We start from the raw sequence: 20,272 nt of genomic DNA, 5'->3' as shown, positions 1-20,272 counted from the left end.
CTTGCTTAATTGACAAGACATAACACTGAGGCCCAGAGCAGCTATACTGGAACAGCTGTTCTCGGCAGCTGGCCTACTAATGAAACTGCTGAAGGGGGCTAGAGAAGCAGAGCTGCTGAGGAGGTACAGCAAGAGATGGACACTTAATGTAGCAGGACCGGTGATGGTAAATAAGTCGCGTCCCAGAAGGATTAAGGACTGTATGCTCACAACACTGCCCCAGATGGCACCCTGTAACAGGTACATTGTAACCACTCTACTGCCCTCTGTTACCAATGCACAGGCCTGGAGAAGAGGAAAGGAGAGTGAAAGGACAGATCACAGCATGGAATACTGAAGTCTCAGCGCTGAATCACGGGACACTCAACCAAACACATCCGCTCCAAGGGACTGAAGACTTACAATGTCATCATGGGAATTAGTCTCTCTCCCTTAAGATTAGTTTAGACAAGTCTAAGAGACATGTAGAGCTGTACTAGTATGAGGGTGAATTTACATGAAGGCAAGGCGGTCTTCAAGGCATTCTGGCCCCTAGTCAGGTACATTTTTACCTAGCCCCTGATGAAAGGGTTTATTAATAGCACCCCCAGTAAGGATCATCGTTGATAGCCACCACCTGTGTGGTCTTCATATAGAGACACCCCTTGATGAAGAGGAAGGGTGAATGGGGAAGAGGTTGGGAAATGAAACGTCCCATTTAGAAATCCTGACATGCGTCATAATGAGATGATGGATTATAAATGAGTCAAGAGTAGCCCCTGGTGCAAGCAGAGGTACATTAACATTCTGGACTTGGAACTCTGGCTGCAGTGGAGGTTAAGCAACCCATCAACTAAAAAGGTAGAATATGCTTATGGAGAGGTGTGGCACAGCGACCAGAGAGGCTGACTCTGGAGGACGGGGATCACGGTTCGATCCCCAGTGCCTGCGGCAGCTCAGCTCCGCATCATGCGACTCTGGGCAATTGCTCACTTAATCTCTCAGACGGCCCCCAGCGACTTGAAACCGTAAGAGGTGATATGTTTGCGTTTTGGATTTTATTTCTATCTAGCAGTCAGGGGTCGATGTTATAGGGAGGGATATAGGCATTGAAAAAAGAGTGGAGGCAGGATTATTTACTTAGAATTCTTTAGTGTCCCTCAACCTGCTATCACCATCCGCCGGATCGGACTAAAGACTCGAGTGTTCGCATCAATTTTCAGAGGACACCCAAACTGTTCCTGTTGCTTAACCTATACGTTTCTTCGGTTTAAGGATGCAACTAATTTTGTAGTGCAGCTCAACAGTGGGTGATGCGAAAAGTTTTTAATTTGTTAAGCAACGAATATTATGGTTGGTACAATATCCATATCTGCTCTGTCAGCACGCAGCTCAGTGTTCGGCGGTTAATTGTTTTAGTCTTTGTTTAGCTGCTTGTTCTTCTCTTACCCACTCGTCTTCCTGATTTCTTTCTCCTTTCCCATGTTACTACTCTCTCAATCAACTTTGACATTTCTTCACTCATAGCTATTAAATCAGATTCCCTGTCGGCCCACTGTCCTTCACATGTACCTGCATGCGCCTCTGAAACCATCAGTCCCAGGCTGCTTGACGTTTGCAGTCTGTCTCTCACCTCAGACTCTGTCCTTCCATCTTGAAAACACTTCTATTTTAAGTAACTACCGACCTATCTCCCTTTTGCCTCTTTCTGCTAGAATTCTCGAGAAAGCCATCAATACTGAGGTGTTTGCTTTTATTGACATGATCCTTGGGCTTTAGAAACAGATTAATCCTGGTGGTCTTTTCGGCTGCCTAGCTTCACCTTCCCTGGCCATCCGTCTACTAGCGCTGGGACGCCCCGGTGTTGGGGCAGCCATGCGCTAGACAAATATATCTAACATAACATTGAAATTACCCAACCTTCTCAGTTAGTGTTCTGTTATAGTCATGGTATGGAAACTGCGCTCTTTGCCACCTCTGATGAAATTCATGATCTTCGACATGGTTTCACACGAAATCCTTATTTTTTGCATCTTTGATCAATATGCAAGCAAGCTCTGGCTTGGCTACATTCTTTTCTCCCAGACAAAATTCAAACTATCCATCTCCTCCCTTTACGCTCTGCGTCTGTATCAGTCACCCATGGAGTTAACCAAGGATCCTCTCGGAGCACAACCCTTTTCACATCACTCCCCTTATGTCACTCGCCAGTTTCTCTCAATGTGACCTTTATCTCCTATGCCAACGACAAAATAGTCATTGTGTTTATTAGCAAAAACATCAATCATACTCAAGGCAAGTTCTGTCTATTTACGACATCCCTTGTCAACTGGCTGTCTGGCAACTCCCTTAACTTAAACACCAACAAACCAGAGGTCCTACTCTTTGGTGATTCAACTTCCAATTGGTCCTCGTTTTGGTGGACCACGGAATTTGGGGCCATCTCAACCCTGGTCCCACCAGCTAGAAATCTCGTATTTCTTGTTTCCTCCTCCTATTCTTTTTCTTCTCAAATTGGTTGTGCTGCTGTTTCGTGCTTCCACTATCTTCTTATGAGCAGGAAAATTACTCCTCTGCGTCCGCTCTCCTCCAGGAGCATGCTAGTCCAGCCTCTATGTCCCATCTTGATTGCTTGAACACTCTGTACCTGAGCATCCCTGCATATCTGTCTCATAGGCCACAAGGGATTCAGAATGCAGCAGCTTGCTTCATCATCAGTCCCCTTCCTTGCACATGATTGGTTTCTGAAATGCAGAAACTGCACTGGCTTCCTATCACCAAGGCTTCCGTCTCTGCCACTGCAGCTTCGACAACTCCGGTTCCCTTTACTTGAGAAGGAAACTGAATGTACGGCCTCATCCACCCTCTTCACTCGTCCTCCACCCGCCTGCTCACACAGCCTCACTGCACGAGTTTGCACTGGCGGCCACTCTTCTCTTTCTTGGTAGCTAAAAATTTGAATTCTCTTCCTCCCTGCTTTTTCAAAATTCAGGATCATCTCAACTTACACACAAATCTGAAAATTGGCTTTTCTTGTCTACTAGTCTTTCTCCTCAGCCAGATCCCTGGCAGCCAGGATACTGCTATGTGTAGCAATTTACTGTGCAAGACCAGATGATTGATTAAAAAACAAATGAAGCTCAAATCTCTTAATCGTGCACCTCTAGAGGAAGTTTTCCAAAGTGAACAAATTCGATAACTCCGTTCAAATGAAAACACAATATCAGACAGACTGCTCGGCCACGGAACACCTGGAGACATTAATTTCCCATCACAACTTAACTAAGTGGCATGTTGTATTAAGCCAGCAAAAGGCTCCTCGTGTTTGAAGCTGGTTACCTCCCAAACAAGATTCATTGACAGCACGTTTGTAGGGCACACCACCTGGCTAGGTATCTTGGCACTGGGACTTGCTGCTACTTCTAAAGCCAGACACTGGGGCCAATCCAGGGAGGCAAGGGCCCCCTACCTCGTGCTCATAAGACTGGCTTGTGTGAACTAAGAATCCTCATGCTATCAAATGTTTTTTTATCTTGTGTGCTTTTCCTGTGTAAAACCTTTGGGATATAAAAGAACAAAGATATTCCTAAATCTAGACAACTAAATTTCTGTTCTACAGCCAAGACTTAGACAGAATACCATCTGATTAAACTCTACCCAGTAGTTGTGGGAACTGCCCACTACACATTCTTCCAAAGAAAACCAGGAGACTCAACAATTTCAGCAAGCACTAACATGGCAAGAGAGGGCCAAGCTATCACACATTGTGGCTGGAAGAAAAGCGGCAAGAGGACCCACTCTCTGCTCTCAGATGAACCCAGCTCTACTGCAAGATCTGGCCTTCATCCTTCAGTGACTAGCACTAGAACCATGCAAGGACAGGAAGACGGACACGCTGTCACCTCCGAGTGACTGGTCTTCGGACCATACAGGGGCAGCTGGTGATGGCTTAGCAGCCCAATTGAACATTTGGACAATGGAAGAGGTTAATAATGTGCCTTTTGCAAAAAGAAAAAAAAAGCATAAAACTAGAATTTAAGGGCAGGAGTGACCGGCGTTGGCCAGCAGGTAACTGGCACTGATGGTGACAGGGAATGGTAAGAATATCACAACCTCTTTCGTGGACAAGAAAGAACGCAGGATGAGGACAGTAGGATTACCAGGACTTTGTCAATTTACGGGTGCGGTATCTGGAAAGAGTGAGTAGGGGCAGGCTTTCACCTCCCAGAGAAAGACCATGGAATTAATCAAAGGTTTGTGATGTCGAATTTCAACTCAGAGTGGAATTCATTGGGATTGGGATGATGGGGTAAGAGGAGCAGGTTTTTGCCTGCCTGTGACTACCGCTTCTGTTAGCTGAGGAAGACACGAACAAGCCTTTGCCAGTCAGTGAAATATTCATGTTGAGTAAGGATGCCAAGCATAAGACATCAGGTGCTCTAAACCATCTGTGGTGTATCAACTAACTTCAGCTTTAAACGTTCCTTAATTGGGAAGTAGAGCCTTTGACCTTACTTTAAGCAGACGATAACATGTACATGACATTCTTCGTTTGTACCTGTGCTTTGCGTCCTCTGTTCACGTAGGTGCAGACTGGGTTGTAGGCTCCAGTGCCACACACATACAGGTGTGTCCTGTTCCAGGGTTGTACCAGGCGAATGAAATTCCCACATTCACCCTGTAAGGCAAAAGGTGTTCCAAGAGATGGGAAAAGATGCAGGAAATTATAGGGCACATCACAGTCAACTTCATATGGCTACCCTACATCATGCAAATAATTGGCCAATATACTGCACAACTATATGGTATCTGATAGAACTCAACTGGTCAATTACATTCCATCTATCTCATTCACACGTTGGATGACTGCTACGCTTTCTGTCTCACAAGTGATTCCAACATCAGACAGTCCATATGCAGCACTGATACATTATTCCTCGATGTATGTAAGCAATTTGCTGAAACAATGTATATAACACATATTTTACTTCTGTAGATACATGAACAAATGGTGTAGCTGACATAACGAAGAGATTGCAGCACAATGTAAAAATGTGCTTATGTACAACCCCCAAAGTCTTGGAACTTGCTAGGGTAATGTTCACCTCCTGCTGATGTTGTTTTTTTATAGCAGCAGCCTAATGAGAAGCAGCATTTCTGACAACATATATCCGATCTCAGTTCTGGCGTCGATCACCAGTGTTGGAGGTTATTTGCGCAAGGGGGACCTTCTTTGCCATAGCCTGTCCGTACTGCACTGCAGTCCATGTAGAATACAGTTTTGGTATAGGCAGGGCCTCTGAAATCATGCAATTCACCCGCCACTGCTTTTTTCGCATAATAGCGGTTTTGCCGCTATTGTCAAATAATTCATCATCTGCTGCATGATATGCAGATTTTAACAAAAACTAAATTTGTTTTTAGATCAAAACGGATCAAAAGTTACTAAAAACGTGGTGACATGTTCATGCGCTGTGGAAGGCCCTTTGCAAAGGAGAACTGGTCATCTTTCATTTTTTTATTTCTATTTTTGGTTGTTAAACTGGTACCGAGATAAAATCTTTGCCCAGACAGCATTACCATGAGACAAAATGACAAAATAAGGAAGTAATACTATAAAACAAAAAAATGTGCCACATTATGCAGCATAATTTAGTGAACCTTGATGCATAATTTGGCGCTCTCCCATCGCATAATTCCAGTGATCTGGGGTATTAGGCATGACCTGTACAGAGAAGGACATCATTCAACTGACAAACACTGAAATCCTCTTCAGTCGCTATGAGAAACTACATGTGCCTAAGCTATGCCAGTTGTGTCAGTAGATTTCATGCGGTGACCTATGCTGCACCTATTCTAATTCTGAGAGAAACTCACACCACCACTGCAGCTAATGATGTACTTCCATGTAATGTTCGGGATCTTCTTCCTGTGCTGTGCCCATCTGGTGCCGTAGAGAAGCGTCATGCTGCTGTCGATGTTGCACCCACCGTCTTGCCATAGGGGAATCCCGCGGTGATGGTACTTGGGCTGCAGCTGAAATGCATGAGGGGAGTTCCCAGTGCCTGCAGGGTCACGGTTCTCCATCTCCATGCTTAGAGATGTCTCAAGGGCCACTATCAGAGAGATACCAAGAGCACGTCTACCACCCTTACAGTGGTGAAACATGCAACTGTGGGTGTGTAAGTGGGAGACAGTGAGAGGGTGCATGAGGGGGACAGAAGGGTGTAGTGGCACTGCACCTGCTGCATGAGAGGAGACCAGGCTCTGCAATCCTCTATCTTTTGTATCAAATAATGGACTTTGTTGTTCCCCTCACTTGAAGATCCCCAGCTGTCAATGCCTCACAGCCTCTACACAGCGTTTCACACTTCCGCACTGACAGGCGGGCATTTTACTCCCCCCTGAATGTATGGCAAGGCATACGGACATGTACTCTACACATATATTTGAGGACTGGCGTTAAACTAGCAAACCTCGCCTCTACGAATATTTCTGGGTTTCCAGTGACTCACCAATGAGGTGTAGGGGCAGCATATGCACTTCCGGGTAGCACAGACCAACAGGGGAGAGGGGGCTACATTGTTATAACACCGAGACCGCTAGTGCAGCGCCTCTTGCCAGTGCTACAGTCTCAATTAATTAATTCGATGAATAAATATTTGATCAGGCGGAGGTGGGAGCGAGGCAGCCAGCCAGCCAGCCCGCGCTGTATTGTTTCCAAGCAGCGGCGCCCGAGTTCGGTTTCCTCCTTAAAGCCCGCGCTTCCGCGGCGGACCCGGCCAGCGGTTTGACGGGGATTTACAAGAAGCTTCTGTCTTGGCCGCGGGGACGAAAGCTCCCTTTGAAACTGGTGCGGAAAAACAAACGCACAGGGCCGTGGGTGTGTGGCAAATTTCAAAGAAACAGTTGCACAGCTCGACTGCAACAGCTGAGAAAAGGACGGACTGAACGCGCTCAAGGTCAAGTCCAGATGAAGAGCCGCGAAAACCAACAGAGCTTCAGCTGTGCACTGGTGTGGGTTTCAGACAGGAAGCAGCTCGGCGAACTCTGACCTCTCATTTCCCGTCGGCTGCGCCTTCGAGTTCGCACCTCAAGGAGGTCTGGCAAAGCAACAGGGCGCTACGGGTTAGAAGGGACATCTGCCCCATAAGGCCAGTAGTGTATTCAGGTTTTAACAAACAACACTTAACAATGCAACAGTCCTGGGAAAAAAACATGCCAACCATAAAACCTACTGGCACTGTAAGATGTGCCGGACAGGCGAAAAAACAGTATTTTCAGAGATAAATGTATGATATCAGAGAAATTGAATTTTTTAGAGTGGGGGTGGAATGGGTGTAAGGCACCACTATTGTCGAGGTGCATTTTTGGTCCATTTTCGCTGCACACACCTTGGCAATTCTGAGTGTGCTGCAAATATTAACCCCTTTTAATGTACTGTATGGTGATGTTCTGCTTCAGTCTCTGGTGTCTGTTCAGCTTCCGCGCTTCTAATGGCTTTGAGGTATGTATTACATGCGGTTAACGACCATTCTTTGTGTGTTTACTTAGACTGCCCCACTATCTATAGGAGATGAAAACCTTAAGACGAGGTTTTCAACAACAGCGTATAAATATTATCTATGTACGGAATTATATATAGTAAAAATGTGGCCCGGAGGTATCAAGTGCTTGACTAAGATAGGTTAACAGGTACAAAGCATACGATACAGACAACTGCGGTGCATAAATAGTTTAATATTAGGTTACAAGTACATTACATCTATACATAATTTTAATAAAACAGTATGTTTATCTATATACAGACAAAAATACACAGAAAGCCATGTTTCAAGCTTGAGTGGAAGAAGGTCGTGGAACACTGAAGGAGGCTGCAAAGGAAATGAGAGAGGTGGAGGAGGGGTCCAGGAGTGAGTGAAAACTGGGATGGACTGATTGTGACTGAAGGAGAGAAGGAAACGCAAAAAGAGATGGATGTGAAGAAGAGACGAGAAGGGGGAAATAGGTTCAGGCTATCTTTAGAGCTGATGGGAAGGTGGCAAATATTGTTGGCTTACATTTACTGCTAGAGTCAAATTGTTGAGAATAATGCATTGGTGGCTTAAGCTTCCAAGATGAAACATTTACACTGCTGTACCTGGTGTGGAATAAAGAGGTGTTTGGTAATGAGAAGGAAATGGATAGTTACAGATGCAGGTCTCGTGGGAACGGTATTCTGCTCAGATGGCCCTGCACGTTCAAAGATGCCAAACTCAGCAGTAGCGCTGGCTTGAAAGAGAGTTCAGACACATGCCTGTGGTATCATGGGAAGGAAGAGGCTGGTTCTCTGTGTGTTTCTAAAGATTACTTCCTTCACTTTCTTTGACTTAACTTCCTTTGCCCTGAGGAGATAAGGGGCATGTACACAGTCGTTCTGCAGACAATGCTGACCTCCCAGTCTTTCATGGCTGGCATTTGCATAGTCGTGCCACATCCCTGGGTGAAGCAGTTATCATCACAACATGGCCCGTCTCAGACTGTCCTAATACTGAGATGCCGTAAGTTACGGATTGCTTCCAAAACCACCTGAAAACCAACACCAGAATTCTTTCTCGAATGATGTCCTTTGTGACTTTGTTTTGAACCAGACTGAGAAAGAGGCGTGATATTCCACCAATTTTCATATTTCGAATGGGATATCGTAGGCTGGATGGTCCCGCAATCCAATTAGGAGCTGGGCCAAATCTATGCAAGAACAAAGGGATGCGCTGTTCTATCTTAGATCAATACAGGTTCTGCAACTTCCATGGCAGGTGTGCAAAGTGCACGAAGCGTAAAAGGTGTTTCTCTCTGCTCTACTGAATCACTGCAATGTGATATTTACCAAGGCTTTCTCTGGCCCATTGCAAAGTGGCCCAGCTGCAGAAGACAGAAAGCTCACCCAACCTTTCCATTGTTACCACTATTCTTGCTCTCTCATCACTCGGACATTTTTGCTTCCTAGCAATGCATTCTGCATTCATTTTAGACTTTCTCAGAGTGTCATCTTTGAAATTATGCTCTCTTATTTTTGTTATGTGCACCCTATCTCTGTGATAGCCCAAATAAGTACTTAATTTGAGCTGGTGGTTGCATGTGGTGCCAACTGGCACCTATGTTTGGGTGCCTGTACTGATTTTTACTCACAAGACTCAGATCCAGAGCAAGAGACAGAAAAACAAATAAGAGGCGAGATGGCAGGAGTGAAAGACCGAAAAATAACGACAAAGGGAGAAAGCAGGGCTGAAAAAGAACCTGCAATAGTGAGATAACAGGACAGGGTGTCTGCTGGTGAATGAAACAGGCATGAGGCGGAATCAAGACGACACAGATGTGGTGTGAGGCACGGCACCCCCACCATTAGGCAGCACCGGCTGTGGACCTCAGAGCAAAACTTTGGGCCCGCCACTTCCTATTGTACAAATTGAGCACTGGACCAACTTCTTTTATCAACCTAAACTTCAGGTTCTCTGGCTATCCATTTATGCCACTGGTCACCTTTCTGTTCAGCTACTGCAGATCTTCCACTACAACATTAGCCCTTTGCCCCATTATTAATGGATCTCAACTTGGATCGTGTCATGAGTGGGGCTCAGCCCTGCACTAGTCTCGCTTCTATTATGCTCCATAGGGCAAGATGCTTCCTCAATTATTGCATCTGAAGGCCCGTGCTATTGGAAGCTAATTACTTGAGATCATGTAAGAATTGTGTCCCTATAACTCCTAGTAGACATATGGTTCCCTTTCATGTTATCTACACCTTTGTGACCGTGACTTCATCGCTGTACATCTATGGCTTTTGGACTGTAAACCATCCCAGGCAAACAACGTTTTAGCACTGCTCAGTACCTGCTTCAACAGAAGCCTTCCTGGATATGGAGTGTCTGTGTGCTCTGTAGGCGATTCAATGCTTTCTAAGGTGCAAAAGACATTCACAGGCAACCTCTAGCATGCTCTAGACATTTACCCCTAAATGTCAGCTTTATTTTTATAATACTTACATTGATGTTCTTTCCCGATAAAACACATTCTTCTATCCGTTGCTCTGAAGCTGGCCAGTGGATCTATGGAAAAAAATAGACAGAAGCTGTGTGAACATGTCCTGAGGCACCTCAAAGCCACATTGGCTCATATATAACACAATATAGCAAACCTGAACTCCAATTAAACAGCAGAGTTCAAACATTTTCCACTCAATAATTTTAGCCCTCTGTACCTCCACGGACATGGAGAGTTAAGACTCTTCTCATGTCATAAAGGAATTCATTTACCCTCCTCTATACTGCACAGCAAGAACTCACGGAGTACCAACAGCACGAACGCATTCACCAAGCCCTTCGAGTCCCTCTTAAGGCTTAGACGCATCCAACTTGAGTAAAGGCAAACCACAGCAAAAGCATTAGATGGTAAACACTCAAAAGATGATATACATGGCGGACAAATACCAAAAAAGATCGTTCCAGACAACTTAGTCAATTATCAAGCATACCCAACACCACAGACTAATTGGCCTCCACTCCTACACGCTACCGTTCCTCTGCCGTGCAGCGTCTGTCTCTTTCTTGGGATAGTTAGAGTTCAAATACTCATCTTGACTCCACCACTGTTGTTGGGCAGGGAAATTATGTTGGTTGGATGAACTTCAAATGATGCGGTGATGGAGGTTGATTTAGGTTTCTTGCAACAGACCTACAGAGTACACGAGCCATGGAAAGCAACAGTTTGCCTCAGACATGTTGGGTGTTGCATCTATATGGAAAGGAGCAATGTTAGCATGGCTGAAAATGGTCATATTATGCTGGGAGGTAGTTGGTGGCTGTTCTAGCTATAGCCGAGATGGAGTAAGCCTAACCAATAACATAAAACGGGTTTGTGGATGGATAATGGTGAGGATGCAGAGGAAACTCTAAGTGATCGAGACATGCAGTCAGTTTGAAGCAGGCACTGGGTGTAGAGGCTAAAAGTGGGGGCAGCTGTGGTGTGATTATGCATATAGAAGCTGCTGTGAATTCAGAACAATCAGTACCTGGTGAGGGGATTTACAGTTCAAAGTGGGCAAGATAAATCAAAGTTCGATGTAGCACCATTTGTCGTTAAACATTGCATGGGTTAGATGGGCCCTCATAGGAGAAGGCTGGATAATGGAGGTGCAAACGTAAAGTCATTAGGAATACTGTATGCATCAGGTTATGATGGGAGGGTTACTAGCAGCTTTAATATGGAAGCTATCTTGAAGACTTCAAACAGAGATGGTGTCACCAGAGGCACAAATGATGGTACCTGTAGCACATAGAATGCTAGAGCTAGTGACAATGAAAGGGCACATGCTTTGGATATGGACGCTTTAGGGCTTATATAGTAGGAACATGGCATAATAAAATACTGGTGCTAAAAAGGAGGTTAAATCGGTAAACAAGGGGAGAGGATAACAAAATGGATAGTGAAATACAGGACAATGAGTGAAAGATAGTAGGGAGGCATAGTCCAAATGTTCGTAACTAGTCTTTACCAGCAATATTTTTTGTAATATGAACATATACTGCCTTCATTTGAAGCCCCTCAAAAAAGCAAATCCACACCCGACTACATTAAGCAGCATATTTAAGTTCTAAAGTGCAGACTTTTCAATATCATGATATGCTAAAAAAGCATAACCTTATGTATTGCGTACTCTTTACTTCCCTCAACAATCTGGAGACATTGAAAATGTAAAAGGCAGGGATGCTGTGGATAAATTGGTATGGCAAGTGAATTGGTGTTTGTGAGAATCAAATGCATATTAATTTGCTCAGATGTGGATTAGAAATAAAAAGGCAGACATGGTGCAGTGCAACCCACCAATCTTAGTACACATGAGAGGGAACAACACTCCGGGCCTTATTTCGAGTTTAATGGATGTGCAACGTCAGCCAAAAGCCGTCGGATGCTCCGGACAATGAAGATGTTAAGTGCGACATCTGGCACCTCCTGGTGGATGTCCTGATCCACTAAACTCTAAATTAGGCCCATGGTTCAGACCGAAAGGCTTGTTAAGAACATACAATAGATTAACCGTTAACTGAATTATTACTTAGATAAACCAATCCACCCATGGGTTCCAATTCAAACAATGGCTGAGGGCTAGAGATGAAGCAGATCTTTGGTGGTGTAGTATCTTTGGGGGGCACCAAAGAAAAGGAAATTTTGAAATGCCGCTTACAATCAGAGGCTCCCTGTTGATGTCATGCAGATCCAGGGATAGAATGTAGTCCTTGGTTCCCACGTACATACGGTCGTGGTCCTCGTCCTTGAGCAAGATGCGGTAATCTGTTGTGTTGAGCAGGAAGCTGAAGAAGTGTGCCGTCCCCGTCGACTTCAATTCTGAAACCAAATAGTGGTACGAAGGGATCAATAATAAAGGAAGGGATACTTTATTTTCATGTATACTGAAGTTAAAACATGCATGGAACGCCAAGAGTATGAGTTTCTACAGCAGGTAAGTTATACAAAGAAAGTCACCCATCAATGCTTTTCAAGCAAGCCTATGGCACTTGTGGTCATACAGGCAATCTACTTTCATAAGAGCCCCCGCTATTCCGTGGCAAATACAAGGTAAGGATTCTTACCATTGTTGAAAAGCCCGATTGGCCTAAGTGGTAGCGGATCAAGTGTCTTGAGCATCATTTCAGGGCTGGATAATATACTTGAAATTTGAACACTGAGTTCGAAAATGACACCAGCCTTGCTCTTATATGAAGTATACTCCAAACTAATCAAGTTAACACTTCATAAATCAAAATACAAATACAATCAATAATTTTACCATGTAAAGGCAAACACTGGCCTGTCTCCCTCACATTTTGAGATGAGCTTAAGAAAGGGCTTTCATGCATGAAGGGGTGAGGTCCATGCAAAAGGCAGATACGAAGAGTATGTTCGAAAGCACACATGATGTGGACTACATGAGAACTGAAACATTAACAACATTAAGAAAGTAGTCAATTCAGCATGACAGCACTAGGAGCAAGGTAAGAATCAGCAAGTTATAACGAAGGAGAACTATATATGCGATCAAAAGATGGGTGACTTTACATCACTTTTGCACCTCTCAAAATGGAGTGCAGCGATTTCTTTCTATGGGTCCTGGGTCGAACAATGAGGTTATCAAAACAGAAGACTAAAGCAACATGAGAAGACAAAATTGGAATGAAGAGTTTTTAGAGTTAGATGGACTTCTGGAGGCTTGAATAGGAAGTGGAAAGGACATATTCTTGAGTGTCCAGCCCATTGGGTATTAGTAGCATTTATAGTAAAGGGAAGGACATGCGACATAAAGTATGGGGAAGTTTTGCCATATTTGCGAGGGGAAGGATACCAAATATGTCAGAGAGGAGTGGTTGGGATATAATGGATGAATGTGGGGGACTTGCAAGGGACATGTTCAGCAGGAACATATAGAGCATTGTGCAACATGTAGGTATGTAGTGTATGGCATGAGTGTAAGGCTTGTGTAGGTTACATGTGGGATGTGTAGAAGATGTTTAAGATGGAGTGTCAAAGCAACTCATAGTGGTACCCAGAGATGTTAAAAGGCATGAGAAAGTGGGCAGTTACACAGGGCCCCACCTTTTAGAGCCCCCCCCCCCTGATAAATTAAGAGGACAAGATGGCTAAAGCAGGAGAAGAGTATAGTACAAAAGTTATCAGATCTCGGATTTATTTGCGATTACTAATTTCCAGCATTCAAAGCTAACATTTCATGTGTTGTGTGCATTTGTCCTATATAAATATTATGCCCTAATTTACACTAAGTATCACCAAGACACACTTACGCTCCCTTCAAAGGTTGAAAATATTATTCCTTAAAAAAAAAATTAAAAAATAGTTCCGAGCAAGAATTTGCTTTATCAATGCTTCCAGGCCTTCTTCTGGGAGTTACACTTTCAGCTGTACTTGTATGCCCCAAGTTCTGAAATGTAACTACTTCAATATAGCTTGTCCTCACAAAGGATTCAATTAGCTGAAAGTATTTATAAATCCTAATAAATTCAAAGTTGTTTAGAACAAGTGGCCCACAATTCGTCTTGCACGGTTCTCCACCACAAATCCTTAACATGACACTGGTTGCACCAAAAGCATTTCTTCATAGTAGAAGCTGATAGAAGCTTTCAGATTGGGCACATTAAACAGGTTAGGCAGCTCCAGTTAATTCTTTCCCCACAGTTGCAAGTTCTCACTCAGCATTAAAGATTGTTTGAGGCCTCAGGGTGGTTGAAATGTACTTTTATATAAGCTACGATTCTTCTCCTGTGGGTCTGCCAATTTTATAACAGGGTTGCAGTGCAACGTTTTTAGAAATATAGTAAAAGGAACGGTTCTCCCCTCAGGTTAACTTTGATGTGAAGCATTGGTCTGATCATCTAATGTCATTTAGTACCTGCTGTGATCATCTGGGATCACGTCATGTATTACACAGCAAGTACCACCTAACTACACAGTTGCAATATATTTGGAGTATATGGTTTTTTAATTTTTATTTATAGTTGAACCTCTCTGAAGAAAAGCAAAGGTCCAATTTGGGGTTATTGAACTTTTAAGTGATTTCTTCTCTACTCACACCTATTGTCCCTCAGTCAGACTCCTGGTTCTGGGTTTAAATAATGCTGTCAACTCTCATTAGAAATAGAACCACCATTTACAAACAGTGATCTATGTCCATTCCGGGTTTCAATATATCGACTCACTGCATGTAGGGCTGTCAATACTGGTTCTTCATTGAAGGCTTGGAAGCTTGTGTGGTTATTGGGTGGACTATTTTTAGCTCCTTTTGAACACCAGTAAATGCCACACCTCACTCAGAGGCTAGATAAAAAGGTCTTCTGCTGGAACATTGCACAGCATTGCAGCATGAAGCAACACGAATGAGCACCCATGTACTAATTTACATCTGTCTGACCTGCCGGCTCCTCTCCTAAGAGGGAAGAGAAAGACCCTGCTCACCTTGGTTTCAGAAAAATTATACCAGAGCTCAAGCTCCAAAACGGCATGCTGGTAAATTGCGTTTGGAGTGATTTTCGGGTGCAGAATAACCGGGCTAACAAAGGCGAGTGATGCTTCACCCACCAACCATTACAAGGGGGACAGTACTTCACTTTCAATCTGTAGTGAAGGAAGACACAGTCGGGCCTTTCCTCGGGTATGGTGGCTGAAACTTCTGGGTGTAATATGGGATCGAGGCAGGAAGATGTCTCCATCTCTCGAAGCCAGTCGCATTCATTTCCAAGCCCTCACTGGCTTCCTATCTTTCAGCATCACAGTTTCAGTGCATAACAGCCCAGCGTGGTAGGAAGACTGAGCGATTCCACTCTGCAGAGAGCCGAGCCAGCACAGCAGGATCCTACAGGAGGCCAAGATCTCCAGAACATGATCTGATCCTGCACCTGCTACACCAGCGGAATGTCCTCCCCAGTCCCAAAGACATCCCACCCACTGCTTCTCTCCCATACACACCGCCCTCTTCCAAAGCATTCGATATCTTCTCATTAATTAACCCGAAGGTGCTTGACACCAGATCTGTGGGGCTTAAGGCATTCTGGACCTGTGGTCTCCTGGTTCTTGCAGCATCAAAGTTACTAAAAACAGGAGTGACAGGTTTCTAAAAGGTCAGGCCTTGCTAATGGAAAAACATGAACCATTCCTGGACGTGGTGAACGGAGAAACTAACTTATGGTAAGGGTGCTATGCTAACAAATACGGATCCTCTTTTACCTTACCTCCTACTCGCTCTCCACCTACGAAATGGGCCATTCTTCAGAACCAACAAGATTGATTAGAGTGTTTTAAGAGCAAAGATGTGCCTATGCCAAGCGTTTCTGCTTTAAATGCTGAAGGCAGTAGCAGCTCTACAGATCATGCTGAGAGGATGCCCACTTGTAAATGTAACACAAAAGACATACTTATTAGAAAACAAGAAGTACATCACTTTCGAGCCAACAGCACCTAGTCAACCATGAATAGGCAACCTTGAACTGCTCAAGCAAATGCGGTAACTGTCATATAATTGATCTTCCTGCATATGCAGAAAGAAGTAGCTTATTACACGGAGCCCATCAGGACACCTACGCCCTTTATCCTTTAAGAAAGCAAAGCTTGGTTTAGAGGGAAATCAGACCTCAGTCCTCTCTGTAGGCAGCACTGCAGCAAATGGTTGATGTGACTCTTCTCCTCTAGCCATAAAGTAAAGCTCGGCCACCCAATCACTGCTTATTTTGAGTGTAAAAGAGTTTATTGGATCTTGCAGAGTCACATTCAGTACTGTCACTTCTGATATATGCAAATCATGCCTCCAGGATCCTGCTAAAAAAGTAAGGCATGAGGCAGAACAATAATATTCCTGCCTCATCCCTGCTGTCTCCCTCTTGGCACCTTTGCTTTCTTTTATGAATTGCCTACCCACTCACTCATTAGGACTTGCTGTGACCTTGCCTTCTCCACTCCTACTTAGTCCATGGATCCCCATCACCACCCTCTTTTAAGGTCAGGGTATAACAATCTTTATCACCCTTCCTTTCCAAATGCTAACATTGCACACCACAAGGGCTACCGGCCTTTCCTCTATGTGGCCTGACAGGATCTCCATCTTTTGCCCAACCTGTAACTGATTAGGATTATGCATGCTGCAGCGCCAAGTGAATATGGAATTGGCCTACATGAACCACTTAATCTGTTGCCTTCATATCAGCTGTACAGAACTCTTTACTTCATGCACAGAGACATTTGATATATGGTGTTTAAAGCCACAGTTAGATTTGTAGTAATACATTCCCTTGGTCACACAAGGAATGCTTAAGAAATTACCTACATAGGTATACTTCAGGGCTGGATTCAGAACTTGTTTGGCTGCTAAAAATGACCAAATAATTAATCACACTACTTTTTCAAACATAAAACTCAATCTTTCTCTGCCCTATCCGTTCATTATTTGTAATGGCACAACAGCAAAATATGCTAAAAAACCGCTCTCTCCTGTTCCTTGCCAAAAGCGAATCACTGAAGGCTTCTCGCGGGACAACCTAAAAAGGCAGCAAAATTACCAACCAGCAGACAAGTCCTCAGACTATTCCAAGTTCAGAGATCAGAATCCGAAGAGATTAATATTTGTTGATAAACTTATTGGGAAGAATTTGAAGGCCGTGGCCTTCCCATAGTTAATCTTTGCAACATGGAGTCAGACAGCAGATTCTGGCGGTTAATGCCAACAGCATCAGAGCAGAAAAATACGGCAGACTTGCCTTGGCAACAGTGCAGTTGTGTAATCATAATTAAGAGTAAAAGTGAGCTAATTTTAAGTAAGTCTTTCAAATCAACTGTGCCAGTTTGATTCATCCATCTCATATTTCAAAGATGGCTGTGTGCCACTTTATCACTTTGCTGTGTTTAGAGATGCCCCATAGACAAAACCCATGCAGTTTTGGATTCCCATCTATTTTCTATACCACATAGTCTCTGCTGTGCCACAGCATGAGCTAGCTGGACTGGCACAGGACTAACCAAAGATCTTCTAACTTAACTGCTGGGAGTGATAAATGAGAAGTGTGAATGGGCCAGCACCTCTATTGGAGATAAGCAGATCCGTACTCACAATATATACTTGTGCAAAAAAAGAGTTTCACAGAACTAGAAGAGTAGCATGCCACTTCTCTGTAGCATGAAAAAGTGCATGTACATCTGTGTGTATAGGCCAGAGAAAGATTCAGGGATTTGGGACTTGATGCCAGGGGCGTAGCTTGGTCAGTACGACTGGGTAGGGGGGGTGAGCTTCAGACTTCCCAACTATCACGCTGGCACATCATTTAAAATGCATTATACAAACAGGGCGCATGAGAGTGGTTTAAAGGGCAGTGGAAAGGGAGAGGAATGCCGATTGGTAGGGGCACAAAGCACATTATTTTGTGAAATGACCAATTTTTTTTTCATTTTCAAACACAGAGAGGGAGAGAAGGTGTGTGTTTTTGTCGGTGTGTGTAAAAATTCCTTGTGAAATCCAACAGACATCGCACCATACCCGACGGAAAGCACGTGTACCCAACTATTTATCACACAATACATGTATTTGTGGGGGGAAGAGGCCATACTGCAATTTGCTTGACAAACCACACTTGTTTTATTCAGTGCTGGGTGGGACAGAAATGTCAGAGCCAGACCATTCAACTGGTCTTAATTCTGTTAATCGTTGTAGTGAATGGAGGAATAATCGGGTTACACTTGCCAGCCCAGTATGTAGAGCCAAGTGTCAGTCTGGGGTAAGGTGTGAGTGGATGGAGCCCTGGCACTGAGCCCTGGATTTTTTCTGAGCTGGGGTGACTTCAGAATTCCTATGTGTTGGCAGCTCTACCAGATAGCTTAATTAAACATGCTTATGTTTGACGAGCCAGCTGCAGCTGTGCGGCTTGCAAGGCAGAAGAGGCATGTTACAGAAGGCACAAAGCATGGCATTGGGAAGGGAGGCGCCTCTCACAGCAAATTAAGCTGTAATGATGGGCATATGTGTTAGGACAGAGGTTATTTGAGCTTGGAACAGGCGGGCAGGCGAACTGATGAAACATTAATCTCCTGCTGGAAAAGACGACAAATGGGTGTAAGTCACCCACATTGCAGGTTAGTTGGTGAACTGACCTGAAAATACATATTCCTTTACGCCAGGAACTATTAGCAAGCGCTTCCCTGCAGTCGAAGGAAAGACCAATGGTGTGCACCAGTCGTGACACAACTGAGAGCTAGATAACCACTTCTACATGACTGGCAAAACCTTTCCACAAATCAGGAATTACTGGCGATAATTTGCATTCAATCAAGAAATGGGAAGAAAAGATTTTGAATAGCCATGATGCACTTAAGATTCACATCGCCAAACGTCAATGGTGAGAGCTCCAACCAATCAGATAACACTTCTGTGACCAGTCATGACGTACTAGTCAACCATGGTGTTAACTTGCTGAAATTCCAGACTTGGAGGAAGTGACCTCATGAACCATTCAATTCCATTTGATATAACACGTTTGACCCTTTGTCCGACCCATAGCACCTCACCAGCCTCAAATTCATTACTGGTGGGAAAAAGGGAGTGCAACATGCAGAATACAAAGGAATTAAACAGGGCAGTTAAGGTACTTCTTACTGTCTGTTCACACCTTATTAGCCCTGACACATGGGCTAACGAAGCAATGCCAGGGGTACCAGAGGGCAAGGTTTTATTGATGTTGAAGTTATTAACATTTCTTAAAATTTGGAAAGGTCTTGCATGAGCCATGGCTTCCCATCAGCAGATAATCACTTGATAGGGCGTTCCACTAGTCAGGAATCAATCGTGATAGCTTTGCCCCAGTCAAGAAACACAGGCTAGAGTGGACTCCTACAAGGAAAGAACTACCAATAAAAAACAGAACAACCAGCAAAAATAAATCAGAAAAAATGCCAAAAGCTCCATACTTACCAGAAAGCAACACTGACATTTCCAACAAATCAAACCACTGACAAGCTTGCCTCACCATCAAGAAGCTGCTGGTGAGAGTTTTCCATTACACAAGGGGCACTTGTGCAAACTTTTCTTCAGTCATAAAGCATTGGCGATAGGTTGATACCAGTGACAATACATTGACAAATATTTTTCATAAATCCTAAACAGTCAGTAATCTTATCCAGTACAGGTTATTGGGGGCAACTTTGCATCTCTTGAAACTAGAGCAATCGCTTCCCATCGATCTCACACCAGAGTGAGCGCCCCACCGAGAAGTATTTCCCAGAAGTTCCAGTTGCGAGAACAATGGAAGGTTAGATGGTCACCGCTGGATTACAGATCTGTGCTGTCCCTGGAACTCATCCAAGTGTATGAATGGAAACGTTGCATTCTACATAGCCTGGTCAATCATAAACTCAGTAACACTTCACATTCCTTAAAGCAACAAACAATGGAAGACAACACAAGGTCATCGATTCCAACACCTGTCTGATCGGAATGTGGACAAACCAGCCTCTGCCTCTTGCATCACGGGTAACAGGGTGCACTACATAAGTGAACATCTAATCCCCCCCCCCCCCTTTCTCTCAAGCACAGTTCCAAATGCTTTTGTTGTGGAGCAATACATCTTGGGTACTGAGAACAGTCATGTGTATCATGTTTTGTACACATTTCGTACATGAAAGCCTATTTTTTATTTCGTTATTGGAACTTGTGTTGAGGGACTCTGTGTGCACCCTGATGAAAAGAATCTGATAAACTTCAGGATGTGAAAAA

At 44.0% G+C, this 20,272-nt stretch overlaps 1 protein-coding gene across 4 annotated transcripts in view; it reads right to left on the bottom strand.

Annotated features, from left to right (window-relative positions):
• Positions 1 to 20,272, bottom strand: part of SEMA3F (semaphorin 3F) — a 305,078-nt gene that overhangs the window by 83,444 nt on the left and 201,362 nt on the right. For all 4 annotated transcript variants that reach the window (XM_085625080.1, XM_085625077.1, XM_085625079.1 and 1 more), the window contains exons 3-5: positions 12,200 to 12,360; positions 10,002 to 10,064; positions 4,538 to 4,657 (exon numbers count right to left, since the gene is read on the bottom strand). In XM_085625080.1, the coding sequence (XP_085481206.1) occupies positions 4,538 to 4,657; positions 10,002 to 10,064; positions 12,200 to 12,360 (344 nt within the window). The remainder of the gene's footprint in view (positions 1 to 4,537; positions 4,658 to 10,001; positions 10,065 to 12,199; positions 12,361 to 20,272) is intronic.

Source organism: Triturus cristatus, chromosome 9 (genome assembly GCF_964204655.1).
Source record: "Triturus cristatus chromosome 9, aTriCri1.1, whole genome shotgun sequence".
Taxonomy (NCBI): domain Eukaryota; kingdom Metazoa; phylum Chordata; class Amphibia; order Caudata; family Salamandridae; genus Triturus; species Triturus cristatus.
This window is presented reverse-complemented; position numbering and strand designations above follow the sequence as displayed.